This window comes from Pleuronectes platessa, chromosome 5 (assembly GCF_947347685.1).
Source record: "Pleuronectes platessa chromosome 5, fPlePla1.1, whole genome shotgun sequence".
Taxonomy (NCBI): domain Eukaryota; kingdom Metazoa; phylum Chordata; class Actinopteri; order Pleuronectiformes; family Pleuronectidae; genus Pleuronectes; species Pleuronectes platessa.
Window position 1 is genome coordinate 9,724,408 of NC_070630.1, and position 27,690 is coordinate 9,752,097.

Consider the following 27,690-nt stretch of genomic DNA (forward strand, 5'->3'; position numbering starts at 1 on the left):
ACTCTGGGTAAGCGAGGGCCGGTTTAAACAGGAAGCAGATAGTTCTACTCTGCAGTCGGTTGCTTACTTATAGAAAATACTAAGAATGAGAAACGACAATGGTGGAAAGAAATACGAGGGGTTTCATTTCATTAAGAACGTTCTGGCTTCACTGGTGGTAGTGGAGTCTTGACCAGGGCCGGGTCTAGGCAGGGGCAAGAGGGGGCCTGGTCCCCTCAAATAAATGTTGTGCCCCCTCAAACTAAATAGGGTTAGGGTTAGGGTTAGGCACAATGCCCCCTCAAGATTTGTGGCTGCCCCCTCATACATGCCTGTCTAAACCCGGCCCTGGTCTTGACTAATGCGAACCCATCAGTGAGGTGACTTGGTCGTTGTTTCAAACTTCTCCGTTCTGACCCAACACAGCCCCAGAGGTTTTCAAACCAAAACGGGGTCAGCAGAGTTTGCAAACTTCTGAAACTGAATCCACACGCTGTAAAGAAGCTGCCAAATCTCACCCTCCTGCATCAATATCACTTTCACAAACCAGTTACATTGTTACTGGCAGAGCTCCTGATTACATGTCCTGAGCCTCATTCCCAGACATCAGGCTGCTGTCATCTTCGTTCTATTTCTCCCACCTTGTGTCCGATAGCACTGGTGCTGTTGTCTAAATTATGACTTCACACATCACTTAAAAAATATGTTCGGAAAAAAAACAACAAGGTTTAGAACTTCAGGGACTTTGGCCGTGGGCGTGACGTTTCCCAAAACAACCAGGTAATTAGAGAATGTGACAGATCCCACCATCAAACCCAGCAGCCCACCCACACGAGGACAGAGCACCAGTGAAGGAAAATCAGTCCTTCCTCTGCGTCTGCTCTGAACTCCAGTCTTTGCGTTGAGCCGCTGAATTGTGGCTTCATCTTAGTCCCAGCAGCCCCACAGCTCGCACGCATTGGTCCCAGCGGGCGGGGTCACTCGTGTTCTTGCTGAACTCATTCGTCCGGGTTCACCACTTCATAAGGCAGCTCACTGTTGTGTCAAAGGGTCACCAACAGCTGCCTGGACCCCTCTGTGGTCCAGGCAGCTGGCTGGCTCACACGTTGGTCTCCAGCCCCTGCAGGCGGTCCATTCTCTGCATGTTGCGCTCGATGGTCACCTGACACGTGATGGGCTCGGCGCACTCGGCGAGGAACCACCCCCGCTCGCCGTCACGCAGTCGCTCACCTTCGCACCAGCCTGGGGGGGGGGGGGAAGAAATGGACATGATGACTTAGGCATTTTCTTTGAGTCCCTGTGATTATCACTGTCTGTTTTTTTATGCACAATCTGCACTAGAACATGAAAATCAGCTGCTATGGTCACTAAGAGGGAGATGACCTATGGCCCCTGCGTGTTTGTGTAGATTTAAAACCACAACAAACATGTGGAAAACATGACTAGTGAAAAGGAGAGTGTATAGAAATGCATGAAGAAAAGATGCAACTGAAACAGGGAGCATTTGGTAAATATTCAGGAGTGACAGCTACAGGACGAGCGAGGGGGGGGGGCACCCACCGTCTTCCACAGTCTGTGAGAGCAGCACCACGTCGGCCACCTGCAGCGACAGCTCATCCGGCTGCTTGGCTGTGTACGTCCGGATCACCTCCATCTGCATGGCGTCTGGAGGGCGCAGGTACACAAACATCAATCAGCACCGAGAAGAGAGTCTTTTCATTTAGTCCTCTGCTCTTATTTGATTATATTTGAGTCTGAATTAACAAGCACCTTCACATGAAATAAAGCAGGAGGTGGGGAGCATTTCATTTAGCAGCCACAAGGTGGTGCAATAGCCTTAGGAGAAGTTAAGAGGCCCAGTGGATGCAGCATGTTAAAGTGTGTTTGTGTAACTCACTGATTCTATCTTCACTCTTTCTGTTGTTGACGTTGTGGCCCAGACCGCTGATCCATCGAGCGCGCTCATTTCTGTAAGAACATAAAACAACACTAACACTTTATGAAACTTATCCCAGTTCTACACTTTCATGAGTTAAACTGCACAGCGCCTGAAACGTGACAGTGCTGCAGGAGTTGTTGATGAACCATTGTGTTTGAGGAAGTTGCTTGTTGTGTATTACACAGGTTTTTGTTCAGAGCATATTCATACACAAGCAAACAGGCTTTGGCAGCTAATTGAATTTCATTTTTCAAGCGGGTTTCGTCCTCCCCTGTCTCAGAGAACAGAGGTGTGTTTCCACTCAGGGAAAAACCAGGAGAACAAGCACAAAGGCTGATTCTCGGGAGCCGTCTTTGCTTTCGCTCTCTGTTGCGTTTCATTGGAAAAAGAAAAAAAGAAAAAAGCACTTTGTGGAGTCCCACAGGTCGGATTCCACGAATCTCTCATTTCACCTGTTCTCATCTAACTGCAGAACGGAGAGCAGAGGAGGGGCTTTAGTGAGGAGCGTTAGAGGGAGAGATGAAAAGGGGGGGGGGGGGGGGAACTCAGGAAATGAACCACAGGGGGTTTTATTGAGGCCCTCTGTGACTCATCGGCATCGGGCCGCGTTGTGCAGGGATGGGTACATCGCAGACTGAGTGGTATCTGTGTGGAACCACTTCACAAAGGCCTAAATTGGACCTCGAACAGGCAAGTCCCATGAGTCAGAGCTGATGATGGAGTTTCCATTGTCCACATGTTGTTCTGATCCTTTCCAGGACACATAAGCAGTAAATTACCGGGGTCACGTCATCCCTCAACAACGATAAAATCACCATAAACCTCTTCAGTGAATCAAATTATGAACTTAGAGTCCATCATGTGTACACACAGTGTAATATAATGACCGGAATAAACCTTTGGAACTTTATAATTAGGTTTACAGCCTACGGAAGCTGGTCCTGATGGTAACTTAACACAAAGTCCAAGTATAAATAATCCCCTACCGATCAAGTGATGACAATATAACAATAAAGAAGCAGATTTTTTTTTACGACAAACACACAATAGAATAGTCTGAAGCTGCTCAGGCTTTGAGGTTCACACAACGTTAGCAATATTCACCATCTTCGTTTAACGAGTTAGAATGCTGACATTTACATTTATACTTTGATTTTCCAGAAAGGCAAACTTGAAATATCTTGTTCAAGAAACCAAAACCCTGACATCAAACCATCAATATCTAAACAGTTAACCCGAGTCTAAAACATTTGTGCCAAATTTGAATGAGTTCTGTTGAGATGTTCTTAAGATAATAGGTTCACTATGCTAAAAGGGTTTTGCGAGGCCAGCTGGACCTTTGACCACGGAATTCTAATCTCCATTTGTTTTCAATTGTTCTCAAAGGACAGTGCATCTTTATATTCACAAATAGGGGAAGCAAATATTGAACGTAGCTAATAACAGTCCATGCATCGCAAAACATGCCACAGATCCATTTAGAAGTGGAGTGGAGGAGGTAAATATGCACAATGTCTATTTTTGTCAAACAGAAAGTCACTGATCAGCCTCAGAATGCTAATCAATCAAAGCTGAATATAATATTTAGGTGAATCCATACGACACATGTAAGACAAGCGTCCAAGCAGCCGAGCCGCTCTGTAGGAAAGGCAGCTGTCGGTCGCCTGCTCCTGACAGATGGACACACATGCCGGCACCAGGGTGGCAGGTCTCCTTGTCACACTCCAACAGCTGAAATACTTTAATCAAACTGCGAGTGGACACCTACTCAACATGTATGTGCACAGGCGTGAAAAGAGCGCCATGTGTTTCAGAGGCATTTAATGGATATCCGAGGAATGCGAGGCATGTGCCCAAAGAGGTTTCAGGTAAAGTAGAGCAGCCTGTGCGTTTACATGGAGGCATGTGAACCCTGCATTTGCACAAACAGGTGCTGGGGCTCTTCCTCCTTGCATGACTGCAGGCCATTGAAGAATCGGCATATTCATTGGAGTAAAGATCCCTATGACTTTGAGCATTTATCGACATGGCAACAACAGGAGTCGTGACACCAATGCCAGAGGAGCTTGTTTCAGCGGGTGAAAGAGAGAGGGGCCTCGCTGCTGGAAAACTTCTTTCACACAAGCAGCATATTGACAGATTGATGACAGCCTCTTTCTAACATTCCTTCCTCTGCCAGCTTCAAATCACCAGCAGGCCACTGGTTCTCCTCTCATCTCCGTGTTATCACTCCCCTCTCCTCCTAACGCTCTCTGCAAACTCTCTGCTAGTTGTTTACTCTCAACAAAATTCCTCCCTCGTTTCCCCTGAACTACATTGTCAGCATTTGGAAACAATTCCTACTCCTCCGAAAAAAACAAAACATCTGCGTCCCGGCCGATGTAACAATTCCCATAATAGATGTCCTGATACCATTTTTCCCCTCACCGATACCAATGCCTGGACTATGCGTATTGGCTTACATAGAGTACCAGTCAAACACCAGTGTATTCAAACATAATTACTTCTATGACATATTTTAACAGCTGTTTGATAGTGATGCTGTACAGACGTGGTGATTGCTATTATTGTTTATAGCCTGGCTCAGGTTGAATGAAAGCCATAGAACTTATTTTATTATCTTTAGTTTAACTGAAAATAAACACCAATAAATAAATCTAGGAATACACAACAATTACCTCCTTTAAATAGCTGGGAACTGAAGTCTTGCATACACACACACATTGACTTTGCCAAATCTTGTCAAACAACTCACTTTTTAAGTTAGCTTTGGCAAACGCTACACTAGTAGAACTCACTTCTTCACTGCTTGAAAAATACAACTTTCCAGTGGCAGTACAGCGAAGAAGACGGGATAATCAAATATATTTATCTGGCTGAAATAGATAACACGTCTTTAACATTATATTTTAAAGACGTGTTATCTGATCATGACATAGATTCATGTAGTTGCAAATGCTTGACTTTGTATTTGTTATGGGTATAATGCAGCGTTCCATTGAACCTCAGAGCTCGACATTTTTTAAGTTGCAGCTAGAACGCCCCCTCAAGTCGGAATTTCAACTCAAAAAGTCGGAAAAACCTCCCCCCCGACTTCGAAATCCAAGATTGCCCCTCCTTATATCAACAGTGATGAAAGATGTACTTTTTAATATTTATTAGCACTTCTGTCGTACACATCGCTGTATATCGTTGGATATTTCTGTGTGATAGTCAAAATGGGTATTTTCCTAACTTTGTTCTCGTTAAATTACGACTTTTTATGAATGGTCCTAATATTCAGTCGTACTGAACAACTCTAATCCCATCAGCAAATTTCTTGTTGTCATCTAAACAAGCATGAAACCAAAAGCAGACAAAACTATTTTTTAAATGATGAAGCATGCAGCAGAGTCCTCCTCCTCCTCCTCCTCCTCCTCCTCCTCCTCCTCCTCCTCCTCCTCCTCCTCCTCCTCCTCCTCCTCCTCCTCCTCCTCCTCCTCCTCCTCCTCCTCCTCCTCCTCCTCCTCCTCCATCAAACTAACAGAACTGTTGCTGCAGACTTCTGTAGTCGCTCTCTTCCACTAATAGAGACGCACCATTTACTGACTCTGCAGAGGACAGAGCATGAGGGTCATGGGGACGGCTCACTGACACGCACACATGGAACAAAAGGATGCACAGACAGGGACGAGGACACAGACAGAAGAGAAGGGGGTTGACAAACGATGGTGGGGAGCCACACAGGCGTCCTTGTGCCGTCTCTAATCCAGCTGCCTGTCTGAATTCCTGATGTATTACGTTACTGCTGGGGTCAGAGGTCGGTCTGTAGTGTGCTTGATTCCAAGACCTCACAGACTGACAAGTAGGCTTGAGTGGACACAGGTAAGTTAGCGGCTGAAAGGGTTCACAGGTAGAGAGCAGATGGAGCTGGAAGCAGAAACACCCGCACTGACCAACACAGAAAGGTTCAATTCTACAGTTTCATTTCCACCAAAAACAAAAACAGACCCGCCTTGGGTCAGAATGTGTGGAATTTTACAGTGCAACCCGACTGGAGCTGCGGGGAAGTAAACCAAAAATATCTGCAGCACAGACACTTCCTCCTGAGGACAGAGAACGTTTGATTCCTGAGAACCACATCTGCATATACCTGCCACGGAGAAATCACACACACTGGGTCTGCATAGTCTTAGCTTTCCAGTACTGCCTAAATTTCCCCACCGGATCATGAAAGTATCTATCTATCTATTCATCAGTCCATCAATCTATCTATCTATCTATCCATCCATCCATCCATCCATCCATGTGATCCCAAAACCCACATCAGCCGACCACACCTAAACCATCCGATCAGTTACCTCCTTCTGAAGAGTTTCTTTGTAACTCAACTGCTTTCATTATATTTTAGTTTTACTTTCGTGTGACTAACACATTCTGTCAAAACAAAGGCGGTGTACAGTGTACTGAACCTACGTGACCTCTTCACCCCGATGAAATGGCTGCTCGAGTAAAACCGGATTCTCTGCAGGTTTCAACCAGTTGAATTTAAGCCTTTTCCTTTTTAAGAACGTAATTAATCCAGCTTGTATAATGTCAGGATTTGTGGCTTTACTTTGTTTTCTTTTATTGAATATGTCTTTATTAGCCACATGCAATCCAACTCCTCTGGAGAACTGTGATCAAAACGTTGAAGGTTTTCAAACATTTTGTTGACAATTAAGTTTTAAATCAATTAATTAATTGCAACCCTACAAAAAATGGTGCTCCATCAAAAAAGGCTGAAGATGTCCCCCGGGGTCTCAGAACTCAGTTTTCTTTTGTTGCCCCGATTCCAAGTCCTTACTACAATTTCCAAGAGAGCCCTGATCCTCCGTCCTGTCCACTTCACTGAACTCTGACAGAAGACTAAAATAGGCCGGCTAATATAACACCACTTACGTGTGTCATGTTGGTTTAGAACACTACACTGGAATGAATGTCCGCAGGAAGAGGAAGTTATTCTCCGCTCATCAGAAACAAAGTGCAGACACCGGCCGCTGTCGAAAAGATCAAACACGGGCCTGTGAGGCGGGGTCGGGGGGTGGGAGGGGAGGGGGGGGGGGGGGTAATGTAAAGTAAAAAGGCGGGAGGAGGGACGGTCGTGGGAAACAGCCCGTTTCACAATGGCCCGCTGCTATGCAACAGCTTAAACAATGCCTAGCAACCACTGTAACAATGGACGGTTGCCAGGGTCCCCCCCCCCCTCTCCTCAGCCCATTCGGTATTACAGTGAGAGGAGTGCCCCCCCCACACACACACACACACTCACTCTCAACATTAAATCTCAAACCCTAGCCATGAAAAGAGGGAGCCTAGGGGCTTTCCACAAGAACACACACTCTACAGAGGGGGCAGTTCCACAAGGACACCCCCGCAGGTTTACATGGGTCGTGTCCAAAGGCTCAGTGGGCAGCGATGGAAGCAAAGTCACGTCACGTCACGCTTAACGTTATTACTGCAGACGCTTTGGGAGGTTTGTAAAGCGCTGAAGTTAAGAGATGTCCACACCGGAAAATTACTTATGATTTTGAGGAGCTTAGTGGGACAGAGAGAGTTGCAGAGTGAATGTATTTCAATCGATTAGAAGAGAATGATCCATTATCAAAATGACTGCTGCCTAAATATTTGTAGATTTGATTAATTAAAGGTGCTTTCAGATAGTGACCGGACATTCTCCAGAGGGGTTGAGTTCCAGAACGCAAACATCTGGAACTTTGCTCCCGAAAACAATATATCCGAAAGCCCATGTGAGAACACAGCAGGAACATACACAGCGAACGAGTGAATGTTCATGTTTGTGTATTAGCGTGTTGATGGCGTTCCGAACACGCGACAGAAACACGTCTGACCGGAACAATCTCCTGCTGCATTCTTCATATGTGAAAGGATATGAAGACAGAAGACATGAACTCCGGGAAATGTCTAGGAAATAGTTTCTAGAGTGCTTGTCTGAAAACGGCTTCACTGTGGCAGGTGTCACTCTGGCGCCTGAAGCGTGTGCTGAGCTGTTGCATAACAATAACCATTACAACCTGAGCCACGCCTCTCCGCTCGATTGGGAATGTAAATCATTTACTGAATTCCTTCCATTACATTAAAACAATTCACATTCGCCTACAATCTTTGAAGTAACAATCCAAAAACTCAACCGTAGTTATAAAACAAAACACTGTGCACTTATGGAACATTTGGGTGATTTAAGAAAAACACTAATAAAAGCCATTAGCTGAGTTTAGAGGGTTTTTGTACAGTGGAGCCGCTGAGATCAGAATAGAGAGGAAGATTCTCTAACTGCACAGGAATGAGGAGGAACAGGCGCCGTGCATATGAAAACCCTCCAATACAAAGCATTGAACCATAGCAAATAATTACAGTGACTGCAAGTGTGTGTGTGTGTGTGTGGGCTGCGATTCTTAATTTAACCAGAAGCCCAATATGACAGATCCCCTTTGTCTGTGTTGGTTATATAATCTATCTAAACAACGTAGCTGTTTGCTGTACAAAGGGAGCTGGAGCTGGGAAGGGGTTGTGTGTGTGTGTGTGTGTGTGTGTGTGTGTGTGTGTGTGTGTGTGTGTGTGTGTGTGTGTGTGTGTGTGTTTGTGTTTGTCGGGGGTAAGTTTGAGTTTTACCCAAACAGCTACAGGCATGAACTTCAATGAAACCTCGAACCAGCTGGTTGCATTTCTAGGTCAGATGTGTGAGTAATCACTGCACATGCAACACATTTCAGTCACTTCCAGATTTTAAATAAAGGCCTTTGTTTTCCTCGGATAGACGGTTCTGGTTTTGTGAGACGCTTCGTCAACAAAACAATGATCTGGTCCAGCCGGTCTGCGTTACAATACGACCGAGGACAGTAGGACTGTAAAGCAGGATAATAAACGTCATTTCCTAGGTCACGTAAACAAGAGGCTCTGGCTTTGTTTTCGTGAACAGATGTAACTAAATATCCCTGCGACTTGTAAAGGTCCAACAAGAAATAAGAGCTAAGGACAGAGGGATTTTCTTACTTCAAGTTTAAAAGCACATTAGAGCACATAAAGGTAAAGCTGAAGGAATCTGCTTCAGGAACAGGAGAGGGTTCAGAGCTGTGTTCAGTAAGGGAAGGAAAATTGAGGCCATATTGAAGAAGAAGAATAAAAAAAAGAGACTTCAAGAGTGAAGTTCTTCAAATATTACCTGATAAAAAAAGTTGTATATTTTGAGAATGAAGTTGTTATTTTAGGATACGTGTCATTTTAGAGGGAAGAGTTTGAAAAGTGGAATGTTGAGCATCTTGTCAAGTTAACCCTTGCTGAGGGTTAAGGACAGAGGATGTCAAACCATGTTAAAGCCCCAAGAGACGAATTGTGATTTGTGAATATGGGCTATACAAATAAAATTTGATTGATTGATTGATTGATTGATTGATTGATTGATTGATTGATTAAACTTCAGTATAGGTCTCATTGAGAAGATGAGAATAAAGATGTTATATTACAAGACTCTTATTCTCAATTTAATGAGAAAGACGCTTAATATTACATGGAGTAAGTCATAATTCAATGAGCAATAAGTCATACTTCCAGAAAAACTGAAAGTATATTGGGACTTTATCTCCTGATATCCAGACTTATTCTCAAAATAAAATTCTTGTGATTTTCGACTTAGATCTTGTAATCTTCCTGTTTTTTGATTCACTTTCAGTGGCCTCTAATACTCGGTCCTACACTCTGCTGTCTCGAGTGGAGAGACACATACTGTATCAAACCTTCTGTATTTTATATTGTAGCTGAAGTCATGTCGGACGTGAACACGATTCACCGGACGTCGTAAACCTGCAACCGAGCACCAGTGAAACTAAAACAGTGCAATCAGAGAGGAGCAAAGGTCGGACAGAAGAAAAGCACTCACAGCAGCTCCGTGCCCAGGATCATGGGCACCTTTTCCCCGGAGTGGTTGCTGCGGAAGCGCAGACTGAAGAGATGATTGGCGCCGGGCTGCCGGGAGCTGAGCATGCTGGAGTGGCTTCTGACCGGGGACAGGTTGACATCCTCCGGCTGGCAGGACCCCACCCAGATCTGGTCCCTCAGCGCGTAGTCGATCACGGTGTAGCTCTCCTCACTGACGGGGGGGGGGGGGGGGGGGGGGCAGAGAGGGAAAGGTGGAATTAGGTTTTATTCAACGTACTCAGGAGGATTTTACAGTTTGGAACGGGGTGGTCTTCCCTTAGCTGAGATTCAATCAGATTATTTTGAAGTGGGACAGAGGTTTTGAAAAGTGTGGATCTGTGCCTGAGGAGGTTTGGTTTTTGGTTTCCTGTCATGCAAATACCAACAAAAAGATTTGAACTTTGAAACATGCACTGTGCACAGAAGGGGTGTGACGATTCTACAAATCCATGCTTCATGTTTTGTTTTCTTTTTCTTGTGGATTTTCGTTGGACGACCGCTGAGCTGAATGTGCCCAGTGGGTCTCTGCAACTTCAGGGTTATTATCCCTCTAGAAAAGCTACGGGAAATTGAATTTGACAGCAAAATGAACTCACTTGAAAACACTACTCCTTGAACTTTACACCACCGGTCAAAGCAGTGTGAAGATAACAAGTTACACACACACACACACACAACCTGGTCTTCACCTTTTCTAACAAACATTAGACAAACATTAGATAATTTAACAAAAAGGTTGTTTTTCTTTCTGACTCTCTGGAACCACCTCTTTGTCCGTTTCTGTTTCCAGATGGTTCTTGTGGTGGTCCTCTGAAAGCACCAATCCAGAACTGGTGTAACATGCCCCAGTCTGCATTCCTGGACACGCTACACCAGCCACCAAGTTGAGCTTTAATGAAAACATACTTTGTTTTTCCAGGATCCAATAAACTTTAGAATAAAAGAAACTAATGTCTGTCATGGCACCTTTTTTTTTTGGTACAAATTTGTTAACTGATTTAAAGCAAATGAAATAATATCATAAAAATCTGTGAAATATTTGCACCCTGGTGAATTGAAAACAATGTCATGTTGCTACAATAATAAGAACGGAGGAGATATTGACCCATGAAAAAACATATTTGCTGATTAGAGCCGCCGGCCTCCATCTGATTGAGCTCAAGAGAGATTTAGTTTCTCAGCCCTTCAGCCCCAGAGAGACTGTGTGGATTATCAAATCTACTGAATTAATAAATCAGACGTCACATGTCAGTCCGTGTCAGTCAAAGACCAAAATATTCAGCCGTGTACGTCTTCACACCAAATCAGCTGCTCTCCAGTTTCTTCAGGAACAACAAGTTTATCCAGTGTTGGTCATGTTTGTAGTTGTAGTGAAGTAATTGAGTACACCGTCAATATGATCAAGACCTTCCTAAACATATTTAGGACACATTGTGAAATATTAATGAGATAATATTTAAGGCTTTTTAAGGCGTAAATGTAGATCATTGAATTTCAAGGTCTTAGCAAAACCGGATTTTAAAGTGTGAAGAAAGTAATGGTAAATGAACATTAACATAAGTATGACTCATCTAAATGTATTCAAGATGTAATATTTAAAACTGTTTTAAACTTTTTAAGGGCCTGAAATTCAGATAATTGACTTTGGAGAAGTTGTTAGACTTTTAAAGACCCTGCGGAGTCTTTTCAAGCAAACATTTTCCACCTTTACCTGAGCGTGACCCCGTATTCAGCAGTACGCTCAGTTAGTTCCAAACATCTGGAGCTGATTGTGAGACAGGCTTCGTCTAATGCTGCACTGAACCTGGGGAAATGTTTTCATAGTGCACTGAAGAACAGGAGCTTAACTCGCCCACATGTGTTTCATCAACCTGAAACTAGAACTGCACTCAGGCTGAGGAGCTGCTGGACAGGAACCCCGCTACTTGTAGGCCAGTGCATCCAGTAGTGTACACAGGCATCACAAAAACACACACACTAAAAGCAGAGGATAGCGGTGGAGATTAAACAAACAGTGAATCCGTGCATGTGTCACCGACTCACTGTTTCCCTCTCACAAACACAAAACCCTGGAACCCCGGGGTCATGACTGGTTGGAGGATCCAGTCACGGCTGGGAGACTCTCAACAAGGTTTAACTGTTACCACTCTACCCCCATTGTTCAGCAATCAATCAGGTTAAAGCCCGCTGCCCACAACCGGGAAGACTTCTGAGAGGAGGAGGAGGAGGAAAGTACAGGGAGAGATGGCTCAGATAAAAGCAGAGGGAGGGAAACAAGAGATAGAAAAGTCAAGAGAAACTACTATTTGATATAAAACTGTCTGTACACGAGGATTCAACTGAAACTGAGAGGAGAATAAGATGATTTGCTGAGAGTTAGATGATGGATATGACTCGTAAAAAAAACATTAAACATTAAGATTGGGAGATAATTATAAAAATCTATTAAATTTATTATTATGATTCCAAATCAGGGCACTTTACATAGTAATTCAGTGCATTCATACCTTAAAAGCACCTTAACTTTCCTATTAAGGGAAACATATGAGTGGTGTGATTTTTATTGGTGTGTTTTGAGAGCAAAAAATCCTTAAAAACCCATTAAACATTGCATATAATTCATATACTTTAACGTATTACAATCAATTGCTTTGCATGTTTGGGTGAACCCCTTAATTTGAACCTGAACTGAAGGTAATTTAAAAAAAAAAACTTATACTACACATATAACCCCTTTAACAAACTCCGCAATCATATAATAAAGTAATAATTATATAATATATAATAATCATTATTTAGTTGTTAATCAAGCCAAATTTGAATGCTTATTTTCTCAAGAAAACATGATGGACTGTTCCGTGCGTTGGTTTTATTTTGGGTTCCTCCCTGTGTGAGACAATCGTTGTGTACTTTTGGTTTTCAGCTCGTTTTTGGAGGAAGCTCGCCCTTAGTTGTTTTCAGTTGTTTTTAATAAACACAGTTAAACTTCCATCGTTTACTATTTTCTATAAATATCTCTTCATCTTTGCATAACTCCCCTTTTATCCACTGGATTCGATTTTTTTTGGGGACATGTGATCCCAAATCCTCTTGATCCCACAAGAAACCCTTAACACTCCTAGGTGTTAAAATAAGAATCCTTTGCTGGCTGGATTTCAGGGACGTCAGCAGCATCAGCTCCCGACAGCCCTCGAGGTGAAATGCCTGGAATGCCATCGACATGACACTGGGGAATGGGCCGGGTGATGGAATCTGCATGTTTGTGGGGTGAGGTTTCTGACGGGTGTGGGTGGGTGGGTTTAAAGTGAGATGTTTTCTAAATACAGGAATGAAGGTGGGGAAGAGTTGAGAAATCTCACGCTGAAATATGGATCAGTAGAGGCGTTAAAAAAAAGCGAAATAACGTTGGGCCTTCACACGAGTTACTTTACACAGACGCCTACACAGAACATGGCTGGTATGTAAATGACTTGTGTCTCAGAGAAAACGCAGGATCTCTACTGCGTGTCATCACAAACTGTGCCAGCTCAGCCGAACCGGTTCTTAAAACACTCGAGCAGGAGGAACACACATCCTCCCAGATGTGGAGATAGGACGAGTCAAGCAGGAGTGCGTGCAAGTAACCACACATGGTGGAAGCGTAGGGGGGGGGAGAGAGAAGAACAGAGCAGAAACTGTTGGGATTAGACACTTGCACGCACGCACACACAAAGATAGGCGAGACTGAAACGGCACGAGGTCACAGCTACCAGAGGAGGAAGAGGAAAAGGACGGAGAGAGAGAGAAACAAAACAAAGACAGACTTGGAAACCTCAACTTTAGCAGTACTGAGTGTTTAGATGAGGGCGAGCATCACACAGGAAAAAGGGGGGGGGAAGTATGGATGAGAGAAGAGCCAGCTGGTGTGGACTCAGTTGTTATGTAAGTGTTCCCGTGCAGCGGATCAACACTTTCACCCCGCTGCGTGACACGGCCCCGTCTGATGCCGAGGAGCTCGCTAACACTTTCTTCTCGGGTCGAGTTTGATAAAATACACACATCTGTTCGACGTGAAGTCAAATAAATCTCTCTCGTCTTTCATCGCCGCTCCTTCCTACAATAAGCAAAGGGGAAGGAGCAAAACATGGGAACAGACTTAATCTGTTTTTCTATTTTATCTCCAACAAGGACGGAGGTTATGATCAGAGGGCGGATCCAAGTTTTTTTCATACATGACTTTGTTTAACATTGCGAAATGGGGTCCATGAATTTTCCCAGAGAATTCATGGATCTTTATCTAAACAAGTTAGATGTATCTACGGGACTGATATCTAGGATCTGTGGGTTTTGGCAGCGGAATGCGCTCTGAGTTCCAGTTAAATATCAAAATGTTTTTTTAATACGGCTGTAAATCAAGAATTTGCTATGATTATGAAACATAATTTAATCAAATGTCATCATATGTTCTCTGAATCAAACGTAGACGTTTTGAGCTGATCGACAGTCCAAACCCCAAAACTTGATATAGTTTATAAAATGATCTCACTTCACTGTCTTACGTGAAATAGTTCAAATCTGAACCAAAACCGACTTGACAGAGATCTGAAAATCAGTAAATTGCTATTGTATTACTGACACACACACACACACACTTGAGTTTTCACAGTGTGTAAGTGCTGTTTCCCTTTTCACTCCTTCCTCGTGGTTTTCTAAGAAATGTGGGCTTAATGATTAAAGGACTAAACACGGCTGCATTTAGCAAAAATGCAGTAAGCAGCTTTTAAGCCCCCGTTCCCCCCCCCCCCCCCCCCCCCACACACACACACACTCCAGGTCGTAATGACACGGGAAGGGTCCATTACACCATTATGTCTGGGAGGGTTTGTGACCTGGACCTGGCTGGCCTGGTGTTCCCCCGGCTCTGTTTTTGTTTTGATTGCTGCGGACGGAGTGCAGTAGAGTAGCGTGCCGCAGCAGGGCCCAGTACAAACCAATATTATAACAGCTTCTCCCCTTCAAACCCCCCCCCCCCCCACAGGAGAACTCCCTTTCCAAAATCCCTCTTCCAAACACCGGTCCGACACCACACACTGCTGGAGTCCGCCGTCCTGGATCAGATTCCCAGAAAAATTTCATATGGACTGTTTCTTTTCTTTTTTTCCCCCATTTTTTTATGATTCTTAGGAACCCTGAGTCTGAGAGGGGGGGGGGGGGGGGGGGGGAGGGAATCAGTTCCAGACGCAGAGGGAGAGGGGGAAAGGATTTTCGTGGCACAAATACACACAGTTGCGCACGCACACAAACACGCCAGAATGAAAACCACATCATTTCTTAGTAGTTCTCTTCCTGGTGTTAAATATAGTAGAAACGGAGCGGGGGGGGGTGGGGGGGGGGCAGTGCTCTACAGGATTCATGAAGAGCAGGTCGACCAGCTCGACATGATCCTCGACACCAGGACGTGTTGAGACCTCGACAAAATTCAACAGAAAAAACAACCTCAGATTCACGGAGCCAAGTCGCAGCAGGTTCAGGTAACTGCACCTGTTTCCCTGAATTCACACGCCCATTAGAGAGAGGGAGGGGGGGGGGGGTAGCATGGGAAAACAGTCTGATTATATGGTGCGTCTGCAGGTGCCAATCCCCCGTAACCTTTTTTTCTCAATCTTACACAACCCTGCTGATAATGACTTCACACTGTGGCGGTGATGCAACTGTTGTCGTTTTGTGTATCTGGGCCGTTAGGTTCTTTTCTTTTCAGGGCGGGACCTCATTGTTTTTTTAATCTTAAAACAGGCTCGATTCCCAAGGACGAGTTAAAGCGCTTGAACAATGTCGCACACACCCTCTACTCAGGGTCTTAGTCAGGCCGCAGTCGGCTGGTACACACAGTGAAAACCAGGAGCTCATGATTCCACTTTCCCACCTCAACATGCCAGAACAGGTGAGTAATGAGCCAAGCCGGCATAACAAAGCTCCCAGTCAAACCACAGAGTCACACACAGTCTCCCCAACACTTCCCCCCCCCGGGCTCACCTCTTCTTCCTGGTGACGATGAGGACGTCGTTGAAGAGGAAGAAGTAGACCTGCTGCCGCTGCGTCCGCTTGAGGAAGATGCCGTTGTCCTCCACGAAGGCCGTCAGCTCCCCTCTCTTCACCATCCACCTGGAGGAGGACACCAGGGGGAACGGCTGCAGGTGGAGAGGAGGGAAATAAATATCAGTGGTGTCAGGGAAATGCTGACTACGTTTGTGTGACCACGTGTCAACAGCTGAGTATGCAGATCGAGAATATGTTCGCGAGACATCTGTGAATACCAAATGTGCCAACAGCTACTTCCCACACTACTTAGACACACGGGAGTCTGCCAAGCGCTGTGTGCATTGTGCGTATAGATCCTCGCCAAGTGTGTAACAGTGGCGTGTCCTCTTTGTATCATCCTGTCTGCATGTGTGTATGACTACATAAGGATAATTGTTTTACATACTTTAAGTCTGTAGTTTTGCTTTTCACACAGAGTTGGATAAAACTCTGCAGGAACACAAATCAGCATATATCCTACAATGTAAAACTTTGAATTTGATTGTTCTTGTCAGTTGTTCTTCAGAATGAGGTGTTTTTCAAAAATAAATACCGTCCCAAAATTCCAATGTATTTTATTTACATACCTTGATCTTGAACGCCAGCTGAGAGTTGATGGTGTACATCATCTCTGTTCTTTCCATTGTGCGAGCTCCTTCATTACACTTTCTTACCACCTGCTCACACACAGACACACACGGAGAGACACACACAGCATCTGTTAATAAAAATGACAGATGTTCTAAAAATGATAAAGTACAAGAGAGGCTGGAAAAAGGCTTTTCAATATGGTTTCTGCAAAGGTATAAGAGAGAAAGTGACTTCATCCCAGCCTAATCCGAGTTTCATAAGGCTACTGCAAGCCTCCTATGGCTCAACATCCCTAAAGCACCTTGATGAGGCTTTAAAGGAATATTATGTAGACCAGAAGTTCGGCAGTTCAGTCCCTGGCACCGGAGTGCCCTTGGGCAAGATACTCTGGATACTGAATCCCCTGACAGCCGTGCCAACTATGCCGGAATAGTGCGTGATAGAAAGAGCCCTGTGTATTGAAGCGCTGTGTGAATGAGTGTGAGAAGAGACAAATGCTATTTGTACTGTAAAGTGCTTCGAGTTGTCAATAAGATGGAGAAGTACAATTAAATTACAATCCATTAACAGCTCAGAGTGAAGGTGACATTTGTGAAACTGAGAGAACACAAAACCCACTGACCTTGCTGACTGCTTGTAACGCCTTCTTACACTCTTCATACTGCGCAGTGTCTTTAGGCGTCTTCTGACAAATTGTCTGCAACACAAGGGTCAGGGTTCAAGTCAGTCATTGTAATTAACGCAATAAAAACACACACATTTAACTCATTCATTTACAAACCCCCCACACAGCATTGAAGTGCATGCATGCACACTATAGTAGCAGAATCCTGCTAAAAAATATCGATGCCTCAACGCACTGTGGGAAGAGAAGAATTGAAAACAAACTTTCTCAGGATCCAAAAGCCTCTGAGTTTACAAGCATGAAACCCAGAGTCTCTCAGGAGACACTGATGGAAGACTAGAGAGAGGAGGATGAAAGTTGAGCATGGGAGAGGAAGAGAGGGGGGGCGCAGTGGGGACAGAATAATGACAGCATGAAAGTAAAGAAGGGGGAAAAAAACTAAAAAAAAAAGGACGGAGGGGGAGGATAAGTTGGATCAGTTTAGAGTGGTTAGGAATGATATGAGGTCCCACTCTCATCTGTGAGGTCAGCACACACCCTGTGTAGAATTAGCCGGGGGAACAGCATGAATAAACAAACTGTTGCGCAAGATTCAGAGGCTTGTGATTCCAAAGCTTGTGCTACTGTACGTCCGCAGCCCACTCACATCCATGAGCAGGGGCAGGCGGGTGATCCTCTGCATGGGCAGGATGAGGAAGGAGATCATGGGGAGGTTCCTGCAGTCCGGGTGGCTCTCGATCCGGGTCAGCACCTCCTTAAAGCCCGGGCTCTTGGACCTGCAAGAGGCACACAGGGTGTTCAGAAAGAAAAAAGATTGGGAGGAAGAATAAATTCCCGCTCATGCTGGATGGAATCCATGCGAGATAAGGCGAGAACATCTGTTCCCTCGGTCACTCACACCAGCCTCTGCAGGGTTCTCTGCTGGTAGACCTCATTGGAGCAGTACGTGATGTAGGGGTCAAAGTTGGACTGAGCGTGCCTGCAGACAATGTCGCTGATGTCGTCGATGACTATGTTCTGCTGGTGTCTTTCCTCCAATTCCTTAAAGAATCTGAGCACAGGATGGGGGGGGAGAAAGCATTAGTATGTCAGGGATTCAAACCGTACATGGCAACCGCTTCAGTCAGCGGCATCCCATCATGAGATCACATCCCACACCAGGGGACATATAGGATACAGTGGTGGATACAAAGTCAGGAAGCGGTGACAACATCGTTCTCCTCAACCTGCTGGAAGATCACAAAAGAGGAAGTCCCCGCCTCTTAAAATAGACATAGCCGACCAATTGGCCATAGCACAGAGGCTTTTCCTCTTCCTGAGCACCACCAGATGGCCGTTGTAACGACACGCCACATGTCCAGCTTCAAGAGAAGGAGTTTAAGTGCGCCATCCATGGTGACAAACAGGAAACTCCTGCACGGACACAGGACGTTGACCTTGACTGGTTGGGCCGAGTCTGAGCTCTTCTGCATAAGCACCTCTTAAGTCCCTGTGGTCCACCGTCGCTACCTGCTCCACATACATTGGGCTGTTGCCATCTATGGGAAACAATGCATCTTGTGACCGTGTAGCCTCGTGCCCATGATGGACGCCGCACCCTTTGAACTACGACCTCTACAGAATCACAGAAAACATGCACTGCCCTGTCCCATGCAAGGTCCGTGTCCTGGAGGTGTATTGACAGCTTTTGCAGGTCAAGGCTTCTCAAGTTCAGGCTGGGCTCCCGCCTGGGGCTGAACCCACTCACCCTTATGGGAGCATGTTGTCACGAGGGAAGAGGTCAAGGGATTGGGGTTAAATCGGGGTGTGAAAAAAAGGAAAAATCCCCAATTAGAATGCTGACTAAGAACTATAAATACATATATGCTAATGAATAAAGGAAAAATAATAAGAGCCCTCAGGAACATGTTCTCCGTCACAGTTTGTCTTTGTGTTAAAAATCTCAAGAATGTTTTGGTAACGGGTGAGGTGTGTCAGTTACACACCTGCATGACAGCGCTGCCACCCTCCATCACACACAGGTGTCTGCAGGTGGAGTATAAGGACTGCCATCTTCTTTGAGAGGCTCTGAACTCAAAGCCCGACTTTCTGTTCTCAGCAAAACATCTTGTTTAACCAGTGCTACAGAGCATTAACCTCTCTGAATGTCTGCTGTCCCTCCACCCTCCGCCCTGGAGCTACACAGGTCCACCAGAATGTAGCTGGGGAGGGTAAAGTATCACATTTAAGCATGTGGCCCGTGTATAGGTATGAGATGGGCTGAAGCACGCCTGAACGCTGGGAGGTACTGTTGAGGAATTTACAGCCCCCCAAATTGGGAATGAGGTGCAAATAATAGAGAGGCTCTGATACCAGGATCGGAAATGCATTAGATACAACCGAAAACGGCAGGTTGGGCATCAGCTAGCAAATCTATGTACCAGCTCGGTACCATGTCTTTGAAGTGTTTTCATTTCAACCAGGTAAAACTGCAATTTTCCTTTGCTATATATCAATTTCTCTTTTGCTACTCCGAAACAGCAGTTGAGCTGTACTGCCTCTGGCAAGTACTGTTAAATGAGTGCTGAAGAAGTTGTGTGTAACGTTAGCCAGAGTTAAAATGTCAGCAATGTGGTCATATTTCCCTCTGGAAAGTTGTGTAACGTATGTAAGACTTAAGTTTTGAGCCACTTTAGATTTAAGCTCTTTTCACCTGTAATTCTTTTTTAATACACGGATAATGGATCAATATTGGGAAGGGAAAAATTATTTATAAAAATAGTAATAGTGTCCATATCAATATAATTAACCTGCAGAATGTGAGGGATGCTATTTGTAATAGTTTTCCTGATAATTGGGGTAAATCAAATGTACATGAACTAAGTGATAGCAAATGTAGGGACACACACACACAAACTGAGAGAACCATGACAACCTCAATCCCAGTAAACGCTCTTAAACAGCCTTTTCACACTTACATTTTTCAGGCCTGGGTGAATTTACACCCCTGGCAACAGAAACAAAAAGGCGAGCACATTTCACGCTTGGATTTATAAGAGCAGAAATTCCATCAGCACCTGGTAGGAGGTCGCACTTTTAAATTTGCATTTAAATTTGCTTCTCTGTAGCAGGTTTCAATAATGTGACCAGGTTGATGACATGTTCAGCTATTCTGGTTTTTGCTGTGTAGGTTTTGTGGAGTAACCTTAAACCTGCTGTTGCAAAGAGGGGTTTTGTCAGCTCAACCTCTTGTCAACTTGGAAAGGAGGGAAAGTACCAAAACTCTGAGCCTTGGAGTAAATCTGCTCTCAACCGAGGCCAAAGTGTAATGAACAGTCCTGAAAGCAGGTTTGTAGATTCAAACCAGACTAAACTATGATATAAAGAACACGTGAGAGCCTCAATAGTCACTTCCGAGCAAGGGCTGATGTTGTTATCATAGTTTATATTGACCTGATAACCTTCACCAATATAATAGTGCAATTTAGGCCATTGCCATAATAAAGAAGGACAACACGGGTGAAGTGAAACATTCAAATAAACAATAAAAAGGACCTCGCAGAACAACCTGAGAACATGCAGGGTCATCAACACCTCTGTCAATCATTAGTAGGGATAATGGTGCCTGGTGGAGCAGAGTAATCCTGAGTCAGCGCATGGGTTCATGGCCTCTTCTAAATTACGTGCAATATAAATAAAGGCTGTCCCTGAATAAGGATTTTATCAGTCAAATCAGATTTGGTTTCAGATTCAGTTTGTTTCTTCAATCTCACTGCCACAGTCTTCTCCCATACTTATCCTTTTGCTTTAAAAAATAAAACAATCTCCATCCCGACAAAGGTTTAAAATCTGTATCATTAGTAATTACCATCCATTTTTTTAAACGACAAGGAGGTAGAACTGTCCCTTAAAGTGTTTGCAACGCTTTGCATTCATTGCCACCAGTCAAGTCACAACTAATAACAACCAATCAGGAAACAAATTCAGCGTATTCGTTTGCAAACATCTCTGTTTGTCCGCCTCCCATGCAGCCCTAGAGTTGTCAAAGTCAAACGGGGTCAATCATCAATTAATCAAATTGTACTTGCATATGGCCCACAAATAAAAAAATTCCTCTTAGTGCTTGACCATCTGTACCATGTGCAACATCCTCTGTCCTATCCATCAACTCGGGTGAGGGAAAAACACACCAAACTTCTCTGTTTCAAGCCCTCGTAAACACCAGAGATGTGTGGACAGCAGCCTAAAATTGAGGTTGAAACAGTGACGCCTTTTAAAAACTAAAACATGTGGAAGAAGCCTTGGTTTGCGCCTCACGCCCAGGTGCTCGCTCCTGTCATCATGTGATCTACACAGATGACAGCTCACTGCTGTCGACCCACATTTCTTCAAGTATTGAAAACAACCCTGACATAATGTAGGAAGGATTGTATGAACGAGCAGTAAGTTGTGTTTACAGAAACACCTCCCCTGGAATAAATGTGGTCTACCAACTGTTAAGTGCATTTAAATAAGGAAATGATCCAGCTCATCACAGCCAAAACCAAAAACCACAGACACGGACACACTGACATGGTAAGCAGAGCCTACAAATACCAACCAGCAGCGGAAAAACAACATTTACTCTACGTCCATGACACCAAAAAGTTCTTTCAACACACACACACACACACACAAAAAGTCACACATGGAGATGCATAACAATGTACATCTGATAGTAATTCTGCCTGCAAAAGTTCCAACCCTGCACTTACTTCTTGCTAGCCTCACAGACGTCGCTGATGTTGGAGAAGAGGTGGTGGCGCTCGGTCTTGGTCATGGCCTCGCTGAGCTCCTCAGAGTTCTTGAACATGCGGATCAGGATCTCCAGACTGTGGAGGTAGGAGTGCTCCGACGAGATCACCTCGAAAATGGCCTAAGGAGGACGAAGGGAGAGGAACAGGGAGGACAAGGTGACTTTGTTGCTTTTTGCTTCAGTTACCCCCCCGAGGTCCTGACTCAGGAGAGGCTGATATATGAGGAAGGATCCAAAATGAAAATACTAGAGACACCTGTATCGGGTTGGTAACATTAACATCAACCATGACCAGCGATACTCTGTCAGCATGGCAAGTCTTGAATGTGTTGCTGCATGTGAAGCCCAAACTTTGAAAACAAAGAAGTGTGAAAAATGACTCATACCTCTTGTATTTTGCGTTCCTCCAGACTCATCCGGTCGGACAAACCATTTTTCTTTACCTGGACAGAAAATATACACAGATTTTAAAAGTCAAATACAAAGTCAGTCATGTGTGGACAATTTTTTTTTTTTTTTAGGTGAACTTGGGCCTTTTCAAGTGTGTCTGCCACTGTTTTGTCTACGCACAAAGGAATGAACACTTTGCATACCACACTGAATAGGGAGTCAATGAAGTGGTTGTAGGAAATAAATGGAAAACAAATCATTGAATTAAGACTCACAGGAATGCAGGAATTTGTTGTATCCACCAAACACTAAAAAAGGTAACATGGGGCAGCTCATGTGATCATTTTGAAAGTGAAATTTGTTCGAAAGACGACAGTTTGAGGTGAAGTGTTTGTGCGTGTTAATATGTTGACTGCGAGATAACAACCAATCTATTGGAATGGATAGGATGTGGAGAACTATTGAATTAATCAGCCTTTGGTTTTTAAGACTGAAAGGGCAGCTGAATGAGAAAACAAGCCTCCGTCTAATGGTTCACCAAATATAACCTATAATCTGACCTGGGGCACATTACATTATATTTGACCAGATCACAGATCCAGCCAGAAATCCAGAGAGGCTGCCTTCCCTTACTTCCATTACCTTCTCATGCTGTTTTGGGTTAGAGGCATGAGTAGGTGATACCGCGTCCTGGAGGACCTAGTATCTGCCCTGATGCCCTCGGCCAACACTGAGAACAAACAAACCTCCACTGTGCCTCTTCCTTTCTATTCCTCTCACAAATACATCTGTTTCATTATTTATCTTTCCTCCTTTCTCTTTCGATAAAACTCCAATGTCCAAACACAGCAGAGACAACTATCACTTCATAGTTCAAAGTTTTCCATGCACCCTTCTGTGCCAACTGAACTTTATCCTGCTCTGCAGTGTAACTGGGTGTGGCTGGAACTCGATCAATTAGGTGTCATTATTCAGACGAATTCATTATTCATTTGAAGCTTGAATGTAGGTTTCCTTGTTCTGTGTTAAGTAGCAGCTCCGAGACGGCTCCACCTCCTGGAACTCCTGCAGCTAATTCCCAGATACATGACATTTCTGGGATGTGACATTTCATCATATGCTTAATGACAAGAGGGATTCCAGGGTCAGCTAAAGGAAGGAGGAGCAGGAGACATGCTGGAGAGGCAAACCACACAGGATGACAACTGGAATATCTGGTTCTTGGCTTCGCTGACACTAAGCCTATTTCCCGTCACACTACGACAATGACTTCATGACAGCATTTCCTGCAGAATTTTGGAAGCCGAGGAAGAATCCCTTAGAATTACGAAAGGCAAAACTATTTCACACTAACTGGCCCACAGCTGTAAAGCAGCTGTGCTGGAGAAGAACGCTTACTTCAGGAGAATCTCTGTAATTCGGACTGTGCTCAATCTAGTTCTAGCTGACGGACATTTTGTGAACATTTTGTGAACATTATCTATCTTCATTCCAATTTAACATTACTGAGTGTCAGTCTGTGTTCTATTCTCTGCCTGGCAATTTAAGAACTAGTCCTAAATGGCCCCATCTCAGCCATTGCCTCTTTTCGCTCCCACACTTTCCCTTTTCAACAAGTAAACAAACAGATGGGAATGCCTAAGTAGAGCACTGAATTATCTCTCCTCTTGATTCAACTATCATTCCATTCCAATCGCTGACTATATTATGTAATGCAGAGCCACCACACGTCTCCCCAGAGGCCACATCTTGAGCATATTTGCAGCCTGACAAATGTGAAGAGTTTGCCAACACATTGGCATAAGGCCAATCAGTGCTTCCGAGACTTCCTGTGGGTCTGCCTCCCGTCTGCCTCCCTGATCCTCCAACTCCTCAAAGAAATGCTCCTGTACTCCTTGATAAACAGAATCAGGGGAAGAGGGAGGCACAGAACGGTGGGAGGACGGGTATGGACTGTGGCTAAACTGGATCCTACAGCATTCTTCGGAGCTCTAGAATTCCATAACTCCCCAGCCACAGCACAGACTATGGTTTTCTGTTAACTGGATGTAGAGATAGAGAAGAAGCGGGAAAAGAGGAATGGAAGCTGTGTTTGTATTTGTGTGTAATGTCTTACCACACTGAGCTGGCTCCAGGAGGTGCGTATGGGTCTGTACTGCACCACGATGCCATTATCAGAGCTGGGCTCTCTGGATTCAGCATCCTCATCTGAATCATTGTGCAAGGCCTTCTCTTTGTAGTTCTGATACAGCTCCTCCTCTGAAACAGGGCATTATTTTGACAGAGAGACCCATCAGATACTGTTGTTTAAGAGAAGGAAAGGGAAACAGTTAAACTGAAGGAAACAGTGGGTGATGAAAACAGATGGCCATTTCTCACCCTCGCTGTCAAATGTCCGCTGATTGGTCAAAACTTTCTTCTTATTTGGATTCTAGAAGGGAAACGCAGCAATAAAATGTTAGTGATTTGAGCAAACAAGCCAGATTCACACACACATAAAATGGAACAGGAGTGTGTACCTATGTCACCTGTCCATGACCTGTTCATACCCTTTCTGGGGACATCCTTCGCTGACCCCCGTCTAATTACAGAGCCGTTGTGTGTACGAGTGTGCATGTGCACGCATGGTGTCACATTACGTCATGTCTCCCAACAACCACATCAATTGTTTCCTTGTAAGGGCCTTGTCCCAACCTCTGCTGCTGCTAAGTTTCCTGTACAATACTTAGTCTGTGTCGTAGTTTTACAATTTTGGACTTTATCCCCCCCCCCCCGATTTTGAAAGTGTGTCGAAGCAATCTTTGAGCACATTCACATTTAAACCATTCGGATAGACGGAGTCAAAGAATCGTAATCTGATGCAGCCAAGAATAAAACCTTAAAAATACAATAAAAAGCAATGCAAAAACACCGGCTATTAAGAGGCTGTCTGCGTGCATCAGTAGCCTAAAACTTATATAGGGTCAGTTGGGAGGTTAGTACACATTAAGGTCTTATACTTCCCCACTACCCACAACCGTGTTTCAGGAAAAACACCTTACCCACCTTATTTTTCCAAGAAATTGTAGGCTTTTCTGTCACAGGACTAGCGAGCTTTAACAACCTGGGGCTGGTTAGTTTGGGTGTCCTAGGACCGGCAAGCTTAGTTGTCCTAGGGCTCCCAGGTTTGGCTGCTCCAGGGCTGGAGAGGCTTAAAGTGCCAGGACTTACTGGGCTGCTTGGTGACGCTGGATTATCCACATCTTGCACTTGGAAAACAGGATGGGACAACCAGGGCACCTTAGGCTCTACCCCAGAGTCGTCTCCAGTCACAACAGCCTTCCTATAGGAGGTACTCCTCAAGCCCCTCCTGAGTGACCCCGGGCTGTCACTTTCTCCCTCTGCAGCTTCACCCTGGTTCCCGCCGGTGGAAAAGTAGGGTCCAATCTCCACCATACTTAGGGATTTCAGGGCTCTCTTGGAATGATCCAACCCCAGCAGACCTGCCAAACCTTGGCCTTGCTGCCCAGAGGGAGGCACCTTGCTCTGGCGACTATCAGATGCTAAGCCCTTGGGAATGAGCTGCTGGGTGCCCATTTTCAGGGCAGCTTGACTGTGGGTGCTGAGGATGATGGAGGGAGAGGGAGAGATAGACGGAGAGAGGGAGGGTGAAGTGGATAAGATGGACGAGGAGGAAGAGGCATGCCTACTGTCCTGTGACGGGGCAGGCGAGGCGGAAGACTGTTTAAGGATCGGATGTCCTCTGTCTGCCGGTGATGGGGAGCGTGGGGTAGGGGGGTCTGAGGAGGTGAGGGAAGAGAGGGAGGGGATGCTGGATGTGGAGCTGTGGGAAGGGGTAGGGGTGCGGCAGACGGGGGGAGAGGAGCTGGACGTGGATGAAAGAGAGCACAGTTCATGGTGGTTGTAGTTGCTGTTGGCAGTGTGTTGGGATAGGTCAGGAGTGGAACAGTTGAGAGGGTCACTTTCGGGTGAGGATGAATTTGACCCAAATGCTATCTGGTCCTTCTGTGAATTCAGAGTGAAAGGACTGGAGATGCATATCTGGGAGTCCAGGAGACGCTTTTCATTACTGCTTTTCCCTTTGTCACAGTCTCCATTACGCTTTCTATTGTCCAATGAAGCGGATTTGCTGTCCTCAGTCCTAAATCTGGACAGGGAGAAGCGTCCGCTGGAGAGGTGCCCGATGCTGATGCTTCGAATGACCCGGGATTTCCTGGAGGGCTTGTTAAGAATGTGCTTCAACACTGCAATGCTACTGCCTGAACACGGAGGTGCGGCCGCCAGCCTCTCAGCAGGTTGGCCCGAGGTCAGGGAATACCTGTTGTCCTCCAAGGGGAAGTCCGTTGTCGTGACCCCACTGATGTGGTAGCTGAGGGGTCGCGCCTTGTGTTTGCCCGAGTCCTGGGGTTTCTTGTCTGAGCGTCGTTTCCACAGAGGGGTGATGTTATTGTTGGACAGGTCCACATCATTGCCGAAATCCATGGTCGTGTACCGTCCCCGTGTCCTCTGCGCCGCCTTTGCTCAAGCCCACAGGTCACAGTGCAAACACTGCAGCCCTGCACTGAACTGTTCTCACCCTTGAGGATAAACAAAAGAGGGCCAAACCAATCAGTATCAAAGAGCACAGAGCAGTGTCCAAATTCCCAGAGTTCACTCATTAACAGGGGTTCAGTGAAGACACTGGCAGCTACACTGGTGGAGACATGCGCGAAAATAAAAGAAATCCAAGCAGTGAAGACAACTTCTAATCGTTTTGTGTGTGTTCAGTTTTGTGAAATGCCCCAATTACAAGATGACAACGTGTAGCTGTGAGCAATCACTGTAATATTCAAATGGGAAAACAACTGTGTGGTTTTTTTTATATCTCTTTGGTCACTGAATATCCAAACCATTAGTTTTTAAGTGGATCAGTGCAAAAAAACAACATTAAATGAATACAGCGCAACATAAGCAGCAACATTCACTGACAACAGCAGAGAGAGAAGTTGTGATTCAGCGCTAAAACCGAGTAGTTACTCAGTGGTTTGATTCAAGTGTCCGCTCCAACTTACCGCTAATCGCTCGATGTGCAGCGGCTCATTGTCCCTGCAGGAAAACCGACCGGATCACACAAGTTAACGGAGCTTAATCCAACATGGCACCGAACTCCGTTGGAAGTGTGTGAGGGCAGCGTTGTAGCAGCAGAGGCTGAAGTTTCTGTGGCGAGTTATTGAAAACACCGCTGAAGAGTTTCTGAGAGGAGGAGGAGGAGGAGGAGGAAGAGGAGGAGGGATCTGAACAGAAGGGAGACACACCTCTGCTCTCATTTATCTCTTCTGTGTGTTTGGTTAAAGCAGCGGAAAAAAGTTTAGAAATAAAGTTGCTATCTTCTTCATGAGATTT

The 27,690-nt window shown here is 45.0% G+C and overlaps 1 protein-coding gene across 1 annotated transcript; it reads right to left on the reverse strand.

Moving 5' to 3' along the window:
* Nucleotides 1-336: 336 nt before the first annotated feature.
* LOC128440630 (rho guanine nucleotide exchange factor 26) lies at nucleotides 337-27,539 on the reverse strand. The gene is made up of 15 exons (XM_053423402.1): nucleotides 27,360-27,539; nucleotides 25,354-26,885; nucleotides 24,688-24,739; nucleotides 24,425-24,567; nucleotides 22,305-22,361; nucleotides 21,878-22,038; nucleotides 18,043-18,195; nucleotides 17,791-17,920; nucleotides 17,142-17,216; nucleotides 16,516-16,605; nucleotides 15,884-16,038; nucleotides 9,834-10,043; nucleotides 1,877-1,947; nucleotides 1,540-1,644; nucleotides 337-1,221 (listed from the first exon to the last, which is right to left on the reverse strand). Exons 2-15 carry the CDS (start codon nucleotides 26,788-26,790, stop codon nucleotides 1,079-1,081), a joined length of 2,982 nt encoding a protein of 993 aa, XP_053279377.1. The 5' UTR covers nucleotides 26,791-26,885; nucleotides 27,360-27,539; the 3' UTR covers nucleotides 337-1,078.
* Between the last annotated feature and the right edge of the window lie 151 nt (nucleotides 27,540-27,690).